Below are 21,437 nucleotides of genomic sequence, written 5' to 3'. Positions count from 1 at the left end.
TCTTTACGAAGACCTTAGAAGAAATTGTTTCTCCTTCTTCATATATTCTAGCAACCCACCAATTTCTCCAGACTCCTGTATTGATTTCAATCTATTTTCGATATATTTTTTTAAAGAATTATTTTTTTTCAGGTCACTCATCGTGATCTCACAAGATGGCGACTGAGACGACAACATACAACTTGACAAGCTATGAGAAGCGATCCCTCCATCTCTTTCTACTTGAGACAGACGACATTTACGTGTTGGATATGCAATTCCCTTCATACGTCTATCTCACTTTAGTGATAGCGTTCCTACTATTCATGATTTTCCTTCAGTTTTGGAAATTCGACTGGAATCACGTGAGTAGAATCTTATTGTTTCCAAATTCTGAAAATTGAAACTCCAAACATACGTTCAAAAATTATTTAATATTGAAGTAGACAACTAAATGCAAACTGATTGATACTAAATTATTATTGAAGCTATTTTTAGCATGCAATGCTGAAAATTTGAAGAATATCACAACCATATTATAATAAAATTGTGATATATATTGGCACCAAGTTGAAGATTTAAATGCATTTATCGAGGAAAAATTGATTGGGCACTGCTACTTCAATCCTGGGAATATATTATTACTAGCCGTCAGGCTCGCTTCGCTCGCCATATCCGTTTAGCCAGACGTTTAGTCTGGACCCCCGACTGGATTGTTCTAACATATGATAAAAATGCTCGAACTAAAAATGCAGGCGAGCGAAGCGAGCCTGCTGATGTCATTCTTGGACGATCCAGTCGGGGGTCCAGGGGGCGGAGCCCCCTGGATAGACGGATATGGCGAGCGAAGCGAGCCTGACGGCTAGTACTATAATAAAGTAAAGGACTGGCTTATACATGTACGGGATAGGAAAATTATGTTTGACGAATCATCACGTCTGATCTACTGGATTGATTAACTTGAAATTTTGCATATAGATTCTTAATTAACCTAGAATGGTTATAGGCCTATTTTCAATTCTTCAAGATTTCATTACGTCAAGTTTTCAGTTTGTCATGTTTTAAAATAGACCCTTGAGGAGCACGGGTTTCCTTCTAGTAGGTAATAATACATCATGACTATTATAATAACTATCACGATCGTTTTTGTCATGACATTTACAGTAGGACTTTCTCATTGGTTTGCTTGTGATTCCAATTCAATTCTGTTTCCAATTCAACTCAACTCCCATTGGCTGTTGCCTTGTAAACAAAATAGCTATTCTCTTATTGGTTGAATTCTCACGTTGGCAGCTATCATGATGTCTGAACCCCTAGTGCCGGTTGCACAACAGCTGTTAAATTTTAACCGTAATTCCACGAGAAATAATCAGAGTCTTTTCCAAAACGCCTTCTCCGATTGGTTCTCGTGAAATTAATCACGATTAAAATTTAACCGGCTGTTGTGCAACCGGGCCCCACTCTGTTCTATTGCTGAGTTCTTGAATGAAACTGAGTTTGACATGTAGGCTGTGATTCTTGATTTGAACTGTGATATGGATGTTTTCTGAATGTATGTTTCTTGTTTGCTGTGTTTTGTTTTCTGTCGATATTTGTCTGCTTACAATATTATTTTAGCTGTTGACTTTGTTTTGTAACACCCAACTGTAACACCCATCAAATTAAAATGTGATGTTTCTAAAACTGTAAGACTGAAAGACTGAACTAAAATTAAGTAAACGATAACTACAGTAGAGACTGAAACTGTAAATAATTGATTGATTGATATTGTTTCTATGCCTAACAATATATAATTATTCTTTCTTTTTATTGACAATACTCTATGTTTAAACCAAATTCTTGAGTTAATAAATTTATTGGTTATATAGGCCTACTTTGATTATAAGTGATTAGATAAAGTGCATCAAATGTATTATTTAGATCAATACTTTCAAGTTCATTAAAAATTTATATGCAATATTCCAATAGTAGAAAAGTAAACATCAGTCTTGAAAAGTAGGCCATATTATGACGATACTTTTTTTGCGCAGTAATTGAATTTACCAGCTTTTCTTCAAACCTATATATTCTATCACGGTTAATATCTGAGAAGTTGACCTTCCACTTTCATACTTGAAAAAAGATTGATAACGTATATTGTAAGCTGTCTGAAAATATTTTATTTTCATGATGGGGTTTTCCAAGTGGAAACAATTCAGTACCTACTTACTCAATTTGAAAATGATCTGGAAAAATTATTTTTTTACAAAAACTGACCGAATTTGACATATTTAGATTTTTTCTGGACTATTTTAATGAATCAAAATTCGGTACAGGAACAGTTTTGGGCTGTGCCTGTTGATCCTCCCCCAAATCATCTTACATTATAATTTTGTATCATTGAATCAAGAAAAAATTAAAAGAATTATCCAAAAACCAGCCATCCGATTCCAAAAACTACCTCACTAAAATAAACTTGTTTATTTTCGTTATTTAGGCTACTTGCTTAGTCTACAATATTTTCCCGAAATCAGAACTGATAAATTGAGAAATTTGAGACCTTGTTGTTCATTTAAGGAAGTGATTATTCAGGATTTCTAATCCAATCGAACGATCGGCTTTTAACCAGAATAAACCACCACTTTCTTGAAAAAATTTGTAATCCCTTTTTTATCGCTTCAATAAAAAATAGTCCTAGATAGTCCTACTTTTTAACAATTAGTAATAAATTGGAGAATTCAATCTTGGAAACATCAATGTTATTGTATTTTCAGCGTAAATAAGAAAAATAGTTCTAGAATTCACTCCCAAAAGTTCAAAAGATTTTAAAGATTGAATTGCGTCTAGACGTTTTCTAGACATAAAAGCGAAATGGCACTCACTCACTCGCAGAACTAAAAATCTACCGGACCAAAAACGTTCAAATTTGGTAGTTATGTTCAATTGGCCCTTTAGAGGCGCACTAAGAATGGATATGGAAAAAAATTCCATAACGTCAAAGATACGCCCAAAATTAGCGTTTTTCCAGCGGTTTTTTGCTTTTTCTCAGATTTATCGAGAACAAATGAACATAAATTGTTCAAATTTAGTACAGAAGCTAAGCTAGGGTGTAATAATGTTGTGTTAGAAGGGATTTGAAATAACGCCAAAGATAAGCCCAAAATTAGCGGTTTCTTGCGTTTTCTCAGTTCTTTAATCAAGTAATAGACAGAAAATGTTCAAATTTGGTACGGAGGTTTAGGTAGGGTCTATAAATTCTGTGATGACGTGATTTTAATATTTCATCAAAGATACGCCCAAAATCAGCTTTTTTCCAACGTTTTTCCAGCTTCTCTGCGTTTTCTCAGTACTTTAACTTTCTGATGGAATGAAGCATGCTCAAATGAAAAATGAAGGCGAGCAAAGCGAGCTCGCTTATCTCATTTTTGGACGATCCAGTCGGGGGTCCAGACGGATATGGCGAGCAAAGCGAGCCTGACGTCTAGTTATAAATAACTTTCAAAGTACATGGTAGATCAATTTCACGTTGTTTTAGATTGTTTTGGTTATAAAAGTTCCTATTTTAATTTTTATTGATTTCAATGTCGTCAATATAGATCAATGCCGCATGTATTCTTAATGGTTTATTGGAACGATTCCTTCCTATTATCAATGCACATAACAATAATTGATTTTCATCGGTTTTAATGGTGTGAAATTCTTTGTATTGAATATTATTATATTGAATTAATGGGTGATTGAAGGCAAATAGCAACTACGACATTAAGCTATTTTGAAACCTTCTATAAATAGGTGCGAATGTTGACAACAGAATTATCAATCGATGTTTGATGGAATCACCAATCAGAGAAGGTTTCTCTGAGAAGGAGCCTTCTCTGATTAGTTCTCATGGAATTTAATCATGATTAGAATTTAACAGGATTTTGTGCAACAGGCTCTCAGTGATCGTATCCGGTTCATTGGAAATATGCTTCCCATGAGTTCAAATGGGACTGTTCACACTCAAACTGGATGAGCGAGTGTGAATAGTCATATTAGAACACATAGGAAACATATTTCCACTAAATCGGACATCGGCACAGAAGCTGATGAAAATCCAGCACAAGTACGGTAGCCTATTAATTTTATGAGAGTTTATTCAAATTAAATTTGAACTGTTATTCACTAAGATAAAAATCTGGTGTGGCGCACTCACACAACTTTCCTTGCCGTAATGAAAATTGATCACCTGACGCTAGTGTACCCGCGCATCTCAAGTTTACTATTCAAAGATTTGAGCCAGCTGGTAACAGGGCAATAACGCTGGAGACACACATGAGGTCTGCTATCACTTCATAGTGAATGATTTAATAGAATCAATAATAATTGAATGATCACATTTTCTCGAATTTGAAGCTTATTTTCAAATTTAGGTGAAAATGTTACTAAACATTAATTGTAGAGATTTTCATGCTCAATCTACTCCACTTGATTGTTTTTGTTTCAATTGTATCTGAAGCCTGATAATTGGGAATCTATCTGCATTGATGGGGCGGAGCTCCTGAAAGTTTTACAGATATGGGACTTGTGGCAGTTGATAGAGCTTATCGATGACTATTTTAAGTATGAATTTGATCAAAATCGTTGGAGCCGTTTCCGAGAAAATCACGAAAAACCCTGTTTTTGACAACATTTTCGCCATTTTAGCCGCCATCTTGAATTGCATTTGATCGAAATTGTTCGTGTCGGATCCTTATAGTGAAAGGACCTTAAGTTCCAAATTTCAAGTCATTCCGTTAATTGAGAGATGAGATATCGTGTACACAGACGCACATACACTCATACATACACACACACACACACACACACACACACACACACACATACAGACCAATACCCAAAAACCAGTTTTTTGGACTCAGGACTACTTGAAACATATAGAAATATAGAAATTGGGGTACCTTAATTTTTTTCGGAAAGCAATACTTTCCTTACCTATGGTAATAGAGCAAGGAAAGTAATAAAATGTAATTATTGAGTTTGTTGTAGTCTAGGCGTAAATGTACTAAAAAGGCAAAGTTAGTAGACAGAAGGTTGGTCACTCATCTATAGTATTTTAGTTGAAATGCAATTGGAGTGGGGGAACTGCAGCCGTGACGTAGGCTGTAGTACAGAGTAGGCAGAATATCGCATTCTTGAAAATCATACGGTGACCTATAGTCAAATTATATAACACAAACATTTTCTGACATGCAAGCTTTCTGTTTCTGCTTTACAATAATTATCAAAACATTTGAATAATACAAGCATTTTGCAATATAAAAGCAAAAAACCCACCTCTCAACCTTCTGTCTACTAACGTTGCTAAAAAGGTACTCCGAGATCATTTTCGATTCCAGTAACAACCGCTAGCATCGATTTTTGGTCGTACGATATTTTGCCGTCATTATAAATTTTATTAGATTAGACAGATGATTTCAAACAGATGATGTTTGACAAGTTTCGTCTAATCTGATAGAATTCATACGTACGGCAAAATATTGTACGAACAAAAATCGATGTGCTGTATTATAAAATAACATTAAATTATCATTATAAATTAACACTATATAACGATATTTTGCTATCATTATAAATTCTATTAGATTAAACAGATGATTTCAAACAGATGATGTTTGACAAGTTCCGTCTAATCTGATAGAATTCATACGTACGGCAAAATATTGTACGGACAAAAATCGATGTGCCGTATTCTAAATTAACGTTAAATTATCATTATAAATTAACACTATATAACGATATTTTGCTGTCATTATAAATTCTATTACATTAAACAGATGATTTTAAACAGATGATGTTTGACAAGTTCTGTCTAATCTGATAGAATTCATACGTACGGCTAAATATTGTACGAACAAAAATCGATGTGTTTGTGCAAGGCTTTTAGCCCGAAGATGTCTCAATCTCTTCTTCCTTTAAGACTAGTCTAAAGAGAAACACAATGATGATAATTCGAAATCACAGGCTAACACCTCGAAAACAAAATGGCTAGAAACAGAATTTCCAGGGTTTTGCTTTATAGTTTGTATATTGATAACCATTCAAGATATTCCACCGTTTTTTGCACGAGATTTTCGTGCAACGAAATGTGTAATCACTTGTCAGCTGATTTATGATGAATAATATTCTATAGTCTCATTTTACTTTCCTTGCCCTATTACCATTGGTAAGAAAAGTATTGCTTTCCGAAAAAAATTAAGGTACCCCAATTTCGAAATTTCTATACGTTTCAAGGTCCCCTGAGTCCAAAAAAGTGGTTTTTGGGTATTGGTCTGTATGTGTGTGTGTGTATGTGTGTGTATGTGTGTGTATGTGTGTGTATGTGTGTGTATGTATGAGTGTATGTGCGTCTGTGTACACGATATCTCATCTCCCAATTAACGGAATGACTTGAAATTTGGAACTTAAGGTCCTTACGCTATAAAGTATGGGACACGAACAATTTCGATCAAATGCGATTCAAGAACGGACACGAGTTTTTCGGATAACCTTTCTATACAATAATTGTTATATATTTGCTCCCGGACTATTAAACTTAATTTTTTACAATCTTAATAGTAATGTTATCTTTTAGCAGACTGTACAGTCATAGCCACCTCTAATACAAGGCCCTGCCTACGATATTGCAACGTCGCAGTGTAGGACTAGAATCTATATATATAAAAGCGAAATGAATGGCACTCACTCACTGACTGACTAACTGACTAACTGACTGACTGACTGACTCACTCACTCACTCACTCGCATAACTAAAAATCTACCGGACCAAAAACGTTCAAATTGGTAGGTATGTTCAGTTGGCCTTTAGAGGCGCACTAAGAAATATTTTAACTCTAAGGGTTGTTTTTAAGGGTTTAAAGTTGGTCTTTTAGCATGTATATTCTTCTTCTCCCAATCTCTTAATATTATAATTGAAATTTCCATATCATATCATATCATACTAGCCGTCAGGCTCGCTTCGCTCGCCATATCCGTTTAGCCAGACGTTTAGTCTGGACCCCCGACTGGATTGTCCTAGCATATGATAAAAATGCTCAAATGAAAAATGCAGGCGAGCGAAGCGAGCCTGCTGATCTCATTCTGGACGATCCAGTCTGGGGTCTAGGGGGCGGAGCCCCCTGGCTAGACGGATATGGCGAGCGAAGCGCGCCTGACGGCTAGTCTAATATAATGATTGGTGAAAAAGATTTAAAGAAATACCAGCTGATCTTTTTTTCATCAATCGTGTATTAGATTCTAGGCCTATGCTACGATGTTGCAATATCGTAGGACGGGGCCTTGTATTAGAGGTGACTATGGTACAGTGCTTCTGATTGCAACAAAATAATTTAAATTGAATTCAATTGTACTATTCTATTTTTAAACTGTGAATCGATATTATTATTATTTCTCCCGGACTATATGATATTATGTGTTTGGAATAAAATGTAATGTAATTATCGATTATTGTGTGTGTTCAGGAGCGTGGGTTACGACTTTCTGTGGGAGGGACAATCAGAGTGGACTTCCGTTTCTTTTTTATGGAACCTCAATGGTATTATCACGAAAATGTAATGTAATTATTGAATTGTGTGTTTAGGAGCTGTGTGACGTGGGCTATGATTTTCTGTGGGAGCGAAAGTCCATGTGGACCTCGCGGGCCGCCAGACGTCAGATGGTGCAAGACGTGAGGAAGCTACGTCACATTGGAGATCTGCCCCCTGTCTATCCCAACGGGTGGATTGCGCTGTTCGAATCCAACAACATAAGCAAGGGCCAAGTCAAGCATATTGCTGCACTGGGTAAATAGACTGTATTCTTCTCCTACAATTACTTCGTTTTATTAGTTTTCTTGTTCTTGATGTTATTGTTCTTCTTCTAAAAGAAATTTTATTGTAATGACATGGCCTAGTGTACTGTATGTATTTTCCAGCTGTAATAAAATCAATGGCCCATATGAATAAAACCAGAGCAAATGCTCATGAGCAAGAGCATGGAGCATAAGGTTTTGCTCATGAGCAAAAGGTAGAAGCAAAAGCATTTGCTCATTTTTATATGAATAAGCTTTACCTTATACTCTTACCTTATGCTCCTGAGCTCTGGAGCAAATGCTCACGTATTTTAGAGATTTTTCATCAGCTGATTCGCTTTTGTAGCCTTAGTTTGTTTTATAGCTCACGGAAGCGCTAAATATGCAAATAGGGTGCACCGCTTGTGTTTGCGTCGTCTGCTCTGTTTTCTATTTATTAATAGAGTTTTAGGTTAGTTGAGTTAAAATGTCATCTCTATAATAATCTTCAGCATATTCTTTTAATATCGATAGCCTTCTTATAATCGTCCACACTCTCATCTTCTTAAATGCCTGTTTCCTATTTTGTGATGGCTATCTTTATAACAGGTAGCTATCTTTTGTATCTATTCTTTTGTAGGGATAATGGTGATATATATCATGGTTGAATCTAATAAGAGTTTTATAGTTCTCAACTGTTGGTTGTGATCGTATCTGGTATAGTTTCCTCTTCCTCATACAGATTAGTTGAGCCATTTTACTATGAGCAAAAGGTGATAAGCTGCTCTAGACTAGACTCACCTTTTTTGAAGCATTTGCTTCAAAAGTTGAGCAAATGCTCTAGTTTATTCATACAATTTTGAGCAAAAGCTTTCACTTTTGAGCAAATGCTCAAACTATTATTTTGATGAGCATGAGCAAATGGTTTTGCTCACGTTTATTCATAGAAAATGAAGCAAATGCTCCATATTTAAGAAGTATGAGCAAATGCTCAACTTTATTCATATGGCCCATTGAATCATTCTCCTTCTCCGTCGCCTTCTCCTTCTCCTTATTCATCCTCTTCTAGTTCTTGTTGTTGTTGTCTAGTTCTTATTCTTTTTCCTGTTTTTGTTGTAGTACTTATTCTTCTTCATGTTGTCATTGTTGTAGTCATTCTTCTTCTTCCTGTTGTTGATGTTGTTGTTGCTCTTATTATTTTTCCAGTTGTTGTTCTTGCTGTTGTTTTGGTTCCTATTCTTATTCCTGTTGTTGTTGTTGCTGTTCTTCTCTTCTTCTTCTTCTTCTTCTTCTTCTTCTTCTTCTTCTTCTTCTTTCTCCTCTTCTTCTTGTTATTTTTGTTGCTGTTCTTCTCTTCCTCCTCTCTTATTATATTTTTCTCCTCTTCCTTCTTTATCTTCTTTTTCATCTTCTTATTTTTCTTTTCCTTCTCCATCTCCTCCTTCTTCTTCTTATTTTTCTTCTTCTTCTTCTTCATCTTCGCCTTCTCCTTTTCCTTAATCTTCTTCTCCACCTTTTTCACCGTCTACTTATTGTTTTCCTCTCGCTTTCCTCCTTCTTCTTCTAGTCCTTCTCATTTTCCACAATATTTTTCTCCTATGTCTTCTCCTTCTCCTTTTCCTTCTTCTCTTCCCTCTCCTTCGTCTTCTTACACTGCATACTGGAATTAAAACTTTAGTACTTGTACCTACCCCAAACATTGGCAATAGCTTTACATAAGACAAAATAAAACGTTCTTTCTCTATGAACTTGTGATTCATTTTCAATATAAAATTTTTACTTATTTGTATTTATCATACTGTGGCCCTGTTGCACAACAGCCGGTTAAATTTTAACCGTGATCAATTTAAAGAAAATCTATCAGAGGAGCCGTCTTTTCAAAAACGCCTTCTCTGATTCGTACTCTTGAAATTAATCACGGTTAAAATTTAACCGTGATCAATTTAAAGAAAATCAATCAGAGGAGCCGTCTTTTCAAAAACGCCTTCTCTGATTCGTACTCTTGAAATTAATCACGGTTAAAATTTAACCGGCTGTTGTGCAGCCGGCACTATATTTGAGAATTCAGAAATAAGAAGAAATTTGATTAAAAAGAGAACAATTTTTTCAGGTGAAAGCTTGGCAGTATTCAGGAGTGAGAAGGGAGAGATAATGATACTGGACGCCTACTGCCCTCACCTGGGGGCAAATTTGGCGATTGGTGGGGTGGTGAAGGGGGATTGTCTGCAGTGTCCCTTCCACGGATGGACTTTCGATGGATCAACGGGGATGTGCGTCGATATTCCCTACTCCGATAAAGGTTTGCTAACATTCAAACATTCAAATTGAATAAAAAGATTAAGAAATTGCCAAAAACCACAGATGTTATTGAAAGTTGGAAAGACCGGTTTCGGTTGTTATACCATTGTCAATCTCTGATAAACTGAAACTCAACTACACAAAAAGTCAAACATTCAATATTCAAATTAGTAAATTGTATGAGGGAATTGAGAATTTGGGAGTCGATATACCAAACTCCGATAAGGGTTTGTGGAGATTAAAATATTATTCAAAAAATCTGGTGTGGCGCACTCACACAACTTTCCTTGCTGTTATGAAAATTAATCACCTGACGTAGCGTCCACGCGCATCTCAAGTCTATACTATTCAAGGATCTAAGCCAGCTGGTGACAGGACAATAACGCTGGTGACACATGAGGTCTGCTATCTCTTCATAGTGAATGATTTAATAGAATCAACAGTTGCCAACAGTTTGTAATTGGATAATCACATTTTCTCGAATTTGAAGCTTATTTTCAATTTTAGGTGAAAATGTTACTGAACATTAGTTGTAGAGATTTTCATGTTCAATCTTTTCCACTTGAATTTTTTCGTTTAAATTGTATCTGAAGGCAGATAATAGGGAATCTAAAGTCAAACTTTGCATAGATGGGGCGGAGCTTCTGATATTTTTACATCGTGGCAGTTGATAGAGCTTTCCAATGACTATTTTGGGTATAAATTTGATCAAAATCGTTGGAGCCGTTTTAGAGAAAATCGCGAAAAACCGTGTTTTTGACAACATTTTCTCCATTTTAGCCGCCATCTTGAATCGCATTTGATCGAAATTGATCGTGTCGGATCCTTATAGCGTAAGGACCTTAAGTTCCAAATTTCAAGTCATTCCGTTGATTGGGAGATGAGATATCGTGTACAAAGACGCACATACACTCATACACACACACACACACACACACACACACACACACACACACACACACACACACACACACAGTTTTTAGTTTTGGACTCAGGGGACCTTGAAACGTTTAGAAATTTAGAAATTGGGGTACCTTAATTTTTTCGGAAAGCAATACTTTCCTTACCTATGGTAATAGGGCAAGGAAAGTAAAAAACATTTGTAACATTTAATAATTGAATCTCGAAGAATTATATGTGGAAATTGAGAACTGGAGATTCGATATACCAAACTCTAAAAAGGGTTTGTGGATTTAAATGTTATACAAAATGATTTTTTTTCAAGTACGGTAACATTAAATATTGGAAACGTAGAATTCTTTGACATCTAAAGAGACTTGAAGCCTCGATAAATGATCTTTGATAATGCAGGTTTATTTGTGAAAATATAATTGAACAGAAGTTCTATTTCAAGAGAGTTTTTGAGAGTCTAGGGCCCGGTCGCACAAAAGCCTGTTAGAATTTAACCGTGATTAAAAATGCCACGAGAACCAATCAGAGAAGGCTGTTGTGAAAAGAAAGTTTCTCTGAATAGTTCTAGTGTCATTTATAATTATGGTTTACATTTAACAGGCTCTTTTGCAACCGGGCCTAGGAGTTGATGCACATATTATGAAATCGATGGGATAGCTCAGTTGGATATTTTGTTTAATTCTAGTTGAGGGGTCTGATTTCTGAAATATGAGTTAATGAGTTTATAAACACAGCAGCAATAAATTAATTTAATAATATTTCAGATTACAAAATGTTTGAATAAGTGTAGCCGAGACGACCAAGGTGTTACACCCTGCAGTCTAGGTAGCTAGCGCTACCTGGTCGCGGGTTCGAATCCCGTCGGTAGGTATGGACGTTTGATCATCTCATGAAACCATCCTCTCACTTTTCATTACAGGCTCACGCATAAGCAAACGACTCATGTGGGCATCGTCCGCAATAATATTTTTTTCTAATTGGAATCTTGCTTGACTACTGGGAATGTTCTAGGTGTTCAATCATGGAATTAAATTAAACCGTTCAAAATGACGTAGTTACTCCTCTATATACTTGAGACAATGAGTTTAAAACCTGAAAACTCATCCCATTAGTCAGCAAAATGGAAAAGTCACAAAAAATCAAAATGATACAGTATCCTCATTCTAGATCTATAGTGAGGTCCACTTTATAATGGCAGTGGAGAAAGATATTAGAACAACGTTGCCGATCCACTGTCTTGTCAAAGCCTTCTATGGAGGGCAACTGATATCGGTTTATTGATGTAATATTAACTGTTCATTCTCGTTTAAAATAATCAATTATATTTTATCAAGCAATAAATTACTTTTCAATGATTTCATAATGAATTTTCATAATCGAGATTGAATATTTTGTTAATTAATTATATTTCTACATTGTTAAAAAAACAATCTGGCAACAGAGCAAAGCGAGAAAGAGATAGCGCTATCCGCTTTGTTGAATGATAGACAAGGATAGCAATACAATTGCTAATTAAACACTGCCATTATAACGTGTACCTCACTATATATCTAGAGTGAGAATACTGAATCATTTTGTTTTTTGTGACTTTTCATTTTGCTGATTCAATGGGATGAGAATTCAGGTTTTAAACTTACTCAAAATATTGATTGATTGATTGAGTACTTTATTTATGTAGATTACAATATATACTGGCTTATACACTTACAATACAGCAAAATTATAGATGAATTTACATAATATAGACTAAGAAAATAATTATTGAACTGTATATGATATGAAAAAGCAATTTGTAATATAATAACTATAGATAATTATGTTTTTATGAATCTACATAAATTGGCGGAGCTTTGGACATATCAATGACCATTCTTCGGAAAGAATATTGAAAATATCCTCCCCACTAACTCTCTACCAAAACGTTGATTTCATTAATTAAACTAAGGATTCATTTATTAATGGGAATATTGTAAATGTTTCAATTGATATAGAGGAGTAATACATAAAAATACATACACAAAATACATAGAGGAGTAACGTAGCCTACGTCATTTTGAACTATTATACTATACTGTATTTAAATTGTTATCCTTTTCTTTTTGACAGCGCTGAACGTAGCCAAGGTGAAGAAATGGTTCTCTTGCGAGGCTAACGACTTCATCTACGTTTGGTACCATGCTGAGGGCTGTGATCCACTCTGGCAAGTGGAAGAGGTTCCTCAGATCAAGAGCGGAGAATGGTGGTTCCGCGGGCGCAATGAGTTCATTGTCAACTCTCATGTTGAGGTAAATATATCTTTTATTGATTGATACAATAAGTACATCATCAAAATGATAGGGAGAGAGAAAATAAGGTAGGCTATCCTTGTGCGATTCCTCTCCCAAATTTAGATAATGTTACACATTGTCCGAAATTGGAGTCTTGTAGTGAATTGTGTCACTTCACAAAATTTTTAGTTCTTTTTACTTTCCTTGCCCTTTTACCATAGGTAAGGAAAGTATTGCTTTCCAAAAAAAATTAAGGTACCCCAATTTCAAGTTTTCTATACGTTTCAAGGTCCCCTGAGTCCAAAAACATGATTTTTGGGTATTGGTCTGTGTGTGTGCATGTGTGTGTGTGTGTGTGTGTATGTGTGTGTGTGTGTGTGTATGTCTGTGAACACGATAACTCCATTCCTAATTAACCGATTGACTTGAAATTTTAAACTTAAGGTCCTTATACCATGAGGACCCGATAATAAGAAATTCAATAAAATTCAATTCAAGATGGCGGAAAAAATGGCGGATAATTATTAAAAAACCATGTTTTTCACGTTTTTCTCGAAAATGGCTCTAACGATTTTCTTCAAATTTATACCATGGATAGCTATTCATAAGCCCTATCAACTGGTATAAGTCTCATTTCTGGAAAAAATTCAGGAGCTCCGTAATATTCTTCAGAAAAATGGCGGATAATGACTAAAAAGCCATGTTTTTCACGGTTTTCTCGAAAACGGCTCCAAAGATTTTCTTCAAATTTATACCAAGGATAGATATTGATAAGCCCTATCAACTGACAAGAGTCTCATTTCTGAGAAAATTGCAGGAGCTCCGTAATATTCTTGAGAAAAATGACAGTTACTAAAAAACTATGTTTTTCACGATTTTCTCAAAAATGGTTCTAACGATTTTTTTCAATTCCATACCCTGTATAGTTATTTATTAGCTCTATCAACTGACATGAGTCTTTCTCCTGGGGTACTAATGGGGGGTCCACCCAATCCTTGAGAAATGGACTTGGTAACCTCCTTCTCGTTCATGAGGTAGAGCAGTTTATGAAAAGAACACAGTCATAGTCAAGATATTTCATCTGTAGAACAGCTGTTTTGACGAATTTAAAAAAAAATCATCGAATTTCACAATCTACATGAAGGAAAAAGTACTCTGAAAACAATTGTATATACACATATTATACAGTACCTAGTCTGATCGTAGTTGCAAAATATGTTGCCGTCAATCGTCGTTATTCCCCTGAATTATTCTCGTTTGATAATGAGGCTTATAGTTCAATGTGCAAGGAAAGTTGTGTGAGTGTACCACACCAGATTTTTTATTTTTACAACGTAGATTTTTAAATCTCTTATTGAGTGGACAGTATGACAATGAGATCTTTATTTATAAAAAATAACATAATTGATTCATGGAATCATAGTCAAGCTGGATTCGCACACAAGAGTGACAGTGAGCAGTGAAAATATGATTCCCACGAGTTCTTATTGGACTATTTCCACTCATCTTAGTCGACTGAGTATGAACAATACCATTAGAACGCATTGGGATTATATTTTCACTGTTCATTGTCACTGCTGTGTGCGAATCCAGCTTCATGCGGTAATAAAATAAACCATGAGTTTTATAATTGAATCATCAGAGAATGATTGAAATAAATTCGATAGAATAGAACAGATAGAATATAGATTGATCACCGGTCGAATACAATTCTAGCAAGAACATTGCTATTCAAGCTATTTTCATCAATTTTGGATTCTATCTTAAACTGCGATGATTATAGTTCACTTTAAATCTAATAAATTGAGGACTAGCAGTTTATTTTTTAACTTTGTTCATAGACTATAAAATTAACATTATTTATTTAGTTTAGTCTATGTTTATTCACTCGATGCTTTTGTGTTCAAACTTACTTTCACAATGAGATCTATCGAATGGATCCAGAGTCTCCTTTCTTATGAAATAATGCTTTGGGCAGACAGTGTGAGCGCCAAATCAATTTTTGTCCTTCGAAAGAAGGCAATATGCAGGTAATATACCAGCTACCATATAATGCACATTGTAGAGCTTATTTCATTCACCTAGGTATCTTGACGCTGCCGTCGTTATACGTCTCAAACATATTATGTTATGTACAAGGCATGAATAAGTCGGTATGATTCTAATAGCTTCCATCGTTAAAATACAAGCAATAGACACAAACTTAGAATTCCGTTGTACAGTCACACTAAATCACAAAGAAACTGACACTTCACGTCCATCAAATAATTATATAACTCCACGCCTGACCACTTAAAAGTACTCACATGCACACAATTAAAAAAAATATTGAAAGCAGTGTTAATTTATTGATGAATGTTTGTATACCGTACATGACTATTTTAGAATAGATTGGAATCGTTTTATGTGATTCATGTTATTTTATTGTATTGTACTGATACTGACTGATCTTAGTGTTTTTGTGTTTGTTTTGAGTTACTTTAGTGTTAAAAAATTGACGAAGTCCATGTATTCATGTGAATATTTTATGACCAATAAAATTCTATTATATCTATTGTCATCCTCAGGTTTCAAAAATAAAAAAATAGACTGCCAGTCTTTAATTTGTTAAATTTCAAGTGGAAACTCTACTGTTATATTCAACTTTAGTGTGTGCCTAACAGTGGAATTGTGGAATGAAACTATTTGTGATAACTTCATATGAAAGAGAAAAGTTGAAAAATAAATAGAATTCTGATAATGCACATGAATGATTTTCTATAGCTTACAATATACGTTCATACAATAACATATCTATCAAAAAGAACTGGAACAAATCAGTAATATTAAAACTGATGCGGTATTAAATTCTCTATATTAAATTATTACAAACAAATTGAATTGAGTTGAAGTTAATTTATTACCAGAAAATGAAAAATACATATAATTATGTACAATAACATGAGTAAACACTTATTGAAATGGGCTGCTTTTAAATTAATAAAACAAAATAAAACTTGTTTTATAAAATTTTATAAAAATTGAATAGGAATAATTTAATAAATATAATCCAATTTGACTTAAATAATCCTATTTTTGATAAAATTAAAAATGAATAAATAAAATAAAAATTTTAAAATATAAATTTAAATTTAAATTTAATAACTTTTACCATAAATAATTAGTCATATGAATTTAAACATATGTCAGTTTTATATCAATTAGTAAACAGTTATTGAATTTTATTTATTTATTTTAGAACCTGAAGATGGTTTTAGAACCGAAACTAGTTGTTCAACTATTTTAAGTTTTTTAATAAATAAAGGGTGCTACAAGTTTTATTTTGTTTTATTAATAACATAAGTGTATAATACAAATATAAATTAGAACATGAGTAGGTAATACAATATAGACTAAAGCAAGATTCTTTCTATGAGAATTCCAGTCTCAAAGTTTGGGGACACTATGCAGTTTAGTGGGTATTTATCCACTGTTGAGGATATGGACTCGTGACAATGCTGAACGCCTCCTACATGCATATGCTGGGGATGCACGACAGTGTCGAATGCTTTACATGGATACCGTATACATTGCTTTACATGCTTTACATGGTACAGTATCATATATTATCTGATATCATATCCATATTGGGGACGCCCGACAATGTTGAATGCCCCTGCATGGTTGACTCTAAGTTTAGGAATTTTGAGTCCCACACATAGGGACACGGTGAGCTTAGCTTTCTAAGCTATCTGTGCACAATTTGACAACCTTTGTGGGTTGTCTATAGACTAATTTAAGCGCTGGTGCTGAATTTTGGGGGTGTGTTATTGGGCGTCCCTACCTTAATTACAACTGGCAATGATTTATGAATATTTTAATATTATTACAGTTTCTATATTTTGTGGTAATTTTTTGCCAGGACATATCGGAGAACGCAGCCGACACAGCGCACCTGAACGCCATCCATAGCCAGTCGATGTTGGCGGGCAGCAAACCGGGTTCCTTCAACGGCCCACAAATGGCGCTGACATCGTTCTTCAAGCACAAGTGGCGCGCCGAGTGGACACCCAACGAACTACAACAACATGTGGGACTCATCACCATAGAGCACTGTGTACAGCTGTTTGGAGCCCTGGAGTTGATGCACATTCATGTCGACGGAAAACAGGTACATATATATACTCTAGGCTCAAGTCCTTATTAAGCTAACGATGGTGAATTTGCAAGAAATAGTGTGGATATATAGAATAGTATGGTTGGCTGCCCTGGTTCAGTCACAAGAAATTATTGGCTAGTAATGGTTGGCTGCCCTGGTTCAGTCGCAAGAAATCATTGGCTAGCAAAGTATGGTTGGCTGCCCTGGTTCAGTCGCAATAAATAATTGGCTAGCAAAGTATGGTTGGCTGCCCTGGTTCAGTTGCAATAAATAATTGGCTAGCAAAGTATGGTTGGCTGCCCTGGTTCAGTTGCAATAAATAATTGGCTAGCAAAGTATGGTTGGCTGCCCTGGTTCAGTCGCAATAAATAATTGGCTAGCAAAGTATGGTTGGATGCCCTGGTTCAGTTGCAATAAATAATTGGCTATCAAAGTATGGTTGGCTGCCCTGGTTCAGTTGCAATAAATAATTGGCTAGCAAAGTATGGTTGGCTGCCCTGGTTCAGTCGCAATAAATGATTGGCTAGCAAAGTATGGTTGGCTGCCCTGGTTCAGTCGCAATAAATAATTGGCTAGCAAAGTATGGTTGGCTGCCCTGGTTCAGTCGCAATAAATGATTGGCTAGCAGACCGACTCCTGTTCTATGGCTTCCAGTTTTAGCCCAGCACAGCTTCGTAGAGAAGAGCACCTAGAGAGAGAGAGGGAGAGAGAGAGAGAGAGATAGATAGAGAAAGAGAGAGAGTGAGAGAGAATTGGAAAAGTGCCGACACAATCCAAAAACGCTGATGTATGATGACATCCCACTCTTTCCACAAACTACCCTCAAGTCTATAAATCCTCCATGGAAGATGTACCCGATGATTATGGAGCGTGGTAACATGAAAGAGAGGTGGAGATCAAAGTGGGCACAAGATACACCCACAAATAACTTCCTAGTTGAAGATCCAACTGAAAGGGTGAATGGATTTGAACTCCAGAGGAAAGAGTGGAGTGCTCTCACTCAATCGGATCCTTGTGGGAAAAGGTCGATGCGCTCAGGAGCAAAAGAGATGGAGCCTACAGCAGTCAGATTTGTGTGAGTGTGGCCAAACACAAACCATGAGCCACATAACTGCTGAGTGTCCAATCCATTCTTTCGAGGGAGATCTAAAGCTGGGTACACATATTCGCGCTTCCACCCCGCACCGAGCACGCTCCTCCCTCGTACCGCCCTCGTACCACCATCGAACCACAGTCGCTCCGCCCACGCACCCATCATAAACGTTACGGAAGATGTTAGATCTTCTCGCGTTCCCCGAGAACCACTCTTGCTCGCCGGTCGATCATCAATCGCTCTGCTGGAGTGACGTTCGGTTGCGGAGCAGAGCGAAAGTCTGTACGCACCTTAAGAGAGTTGCATGAAGCCACAAACAGAGCTGTAGACTGGTTAAAGCAGCTAAGAATATAATAATTGTGAGTGACTATGGAAGAAGTGAAAATTTTTATTTTCAGGCTAGGCCTGAAACTGATATTTTATGTTTTGGAGACGAGGGTCTAAGACCTGATTATTAATTATTTTATTTCCTGAAAAGAAAAAAAAAGAATTTCAAGGCAGATGTTGGCGTCGGACCATACTATTGAATGAATTAATGCCAGGATGGAGGGCAGAAGATGTCAGGGGAAACCACGCAACCAATGAAGATATGAAGTGAAGCAGTGATGATCTCCGGAACAGTGGCGTAACGTACACCCCCGCTGCCCCCGCGGCGCGGGGGGCCCGGGCTAGGGCCTGGATAATATGTAGGCTAATATAGGTTTTCTGAAAAAAAAATTACCGTACCCGGTCTAGAGGGCCCGGGTCAGGGCCCGGGTTAGGGCCCGAAATGATAATTATATATTGCATACTTTTAAAAAGAAAAATTAAATAATCATGGAAGTAACTTTTGATAAAAAAGCAAAAGTTTTATTGTGGAAGATGACAGGTTTCATCCATTGTGTAAGAAGAAATATGCAATAGAACAATGTTATCAGTGTGGTTATAGAAAGCAGTGATTGCAGAACTTGGAGGCTTGTAGGAGACATCAAATTAAAGGTTTTCATAAATTATTATCGTTATTATTTTAATAATTCATGAATCTTAAGACTAGATACTACTTACTAACTCTAGTTCCAGCTCTAAAGGTTGGATTCTATATTTGTTGCTTGAATCATAATTCTTGACTTGAATTGTAGAATTCAATCGAGAACAAGTTTTATTTTTTCAACTAAGCTATGTAATTCACTCATGAAAGATGTACGTTCACATTAGAGTTCAATGCTTGGGATTAAGGGAGAAGGGGGCTGGAGAAAGGTGGTACGATCTTAGAAGAGGGGCCCGGAATCTTTTTGCGGGGGGGCCGGTTTGGAAACGTTACGCCACTGCTCCGGAAGATGAGGATAATAGCATGGAGACGGAAGGCATGTGACCGTGATGTATGGAGGGTTCTTGTGAGAGAGGCTAAAGCTCACATCGAGCTGTAAAGCCAGAAGAAGAAGATACGTATATGATCCTAATATATCGTTGTCTCCTGTGCTATAACTATTAGCACTTTACCATACAACCACAAATTTAAAAATTTTGTAAAATTATGAAGAAAATAATTTGAATTGAATTGAGATAATGATTATTATTGTTAACAGATTGGACCAACTCATGTGAAACTGCAACTGAACACCACTTTCGGTCCGATTCTGGTGTTGATGGAGGTGACCCCCCTGGAGCCTCTACTGCAGAGAGTAGTTCACAGGTTCTACTGTCCGCCACATCTCATGATTTATGCCGCTATCGTCATGTATGGTGAGAATGTCATGGTGAGTGATTTTTCCCAGAACTACAATATTATGCTACTCATTTAACTTAGTACGGTACCAACTTATAATTACTACCTAGATTTATTCTTATAAAACTTTAAAGTGAAAAACAAGTTTTATAAGAATGCACTAGTAATAATTCCAATGAAAACAAGATGGATAAACAACAACGACTTAGTACTTATAAACTAAGATTCTTCACATGCAAATTCATTCCACACAGAAAAAATTCAAAAATAAAATGTGGGTAATGTGAAATCAAACTGGAAAATACTTAAATATAAAAATCTCAAAATACATTGATATGAGTGTTTGAATAATTATTCATGCAGATTACAACATTAAGGTACTGGCTTATATACATGTATTTATTGTATAATATCCTACAAGTTTCAAACGAATTTAAATAACTTAAACTGAAATAATAATTATTGAACTGAATATGATATGAAAAAATGCAATTTGGAATCACTATAAAATAATATTGTTTTGTATCTACATTAATTGGTGGAGCCTTATAAATATTCATGTCTATTCTTTGAAAGTTAGATGGATTTAGAAGAATTTGATAGGTTGTAAAAAATAAAATTAGATTAGATTAAAATGATTCATTCATGTAAGTTACAGTACAATATATTCTACACTTATGATTTACAATAATAAATTACAGTATATGTAGCCTACTCCATCTGACACATTTCTTGTTATTACTTCTAGTAATAGAATAGAATAGAATATTTTTATTTGTCCAAGAACAATCACATGATTGCATGAGACGTTGTCAAGATAGTTATAATATTCAATTACATCTTAACAATATAAGTCATGATAAAATCAAAGTATTCATTTTTTAAAAGTCATAATACATTCAATTATTCACTTCTCATAGTACTCTTTCAAGCTGTAAAAGGGATTTTTGACTAGAAAATTGTAAAGTGCATCTTTAAACTTCAAAAACGGGAAATTTCTTATTTCTTGAGAAAGGTGATTGAAGAGTCTCAAACCTACATTTACATGGCTTCTTAAGGTCTTTGATAACCGTACTTGTGGTATATGCAAATTTGCATAGCTTCTTGTATGGTGTGTGTGGATGAATTTGTTTCTGGTTAGATTTGTTTCCTCAGACTTGACATGTAGTAGCAGGGATAATAGACCTTGTTCATTAAATTTTATACTCATATTTAACTATTTTGTCGACAACGTTTGTTCACCTAATCTGTCTTATTTT

General features: G+C 35.4%; 1 protein-coding gene across 2 annotated transcripts in view; it reads left to right on the top strand.

The window, feature by feature from the left end:
- Positions 1–21,437, top strand: part of LOC111056285 (cholesterol 7-desaturase nvd) — a 66,196-nt gene that overhangs the window by 41,945 nt on the left and 2,814 nt on the right. For both annotated transcript variants that reach the window (XM_039425631.1, XM_022343630.2), the window contains exons 2-7: positions 133–344; positions 7,577–7,778; positions 9,876–10,064; positions 13,082–13,260; positions 17,144–17,392; positions 20,039–20,209. In XM_039425631.1, coding sequence (XP_039281565.1) covers positions 156–344; positions 7,577–7,778; positions 9,876–10,064; positions 13,082–13,260; positions 17,144–17,392; positions 20,039–20,209 — 1,179 coding nt within the window. In that variant the 5' untranslated portion in view covers positions 133–155. The remainder of the gene's footprint in view (positions 1–132; positions 345–7,576; positions 7,779–9,875; positions 10,065–13,081; positions 13,261–17,143; positions 17,393–20,038; positions 20,210–21,437) is intronic.

The sequence above is a fragment of the Nilaparvata lugens genome, chromosome 4, assembly GCF_014356525.2.
Source record: "Nilaparvata lugens isolate BPH chromosome 4, ASM1435652v1, whole genome shotgun sequence".
Lineage (NCBI taxonomy): Eukaryota > Metazoa > Arthropoda > Insecta > Hemiptera > Delphacidae > Nilaparvata > Nilaparvata lugens.
This window is presented reverse-complemented; position numbering and strand designations above follow the sequence as displayed.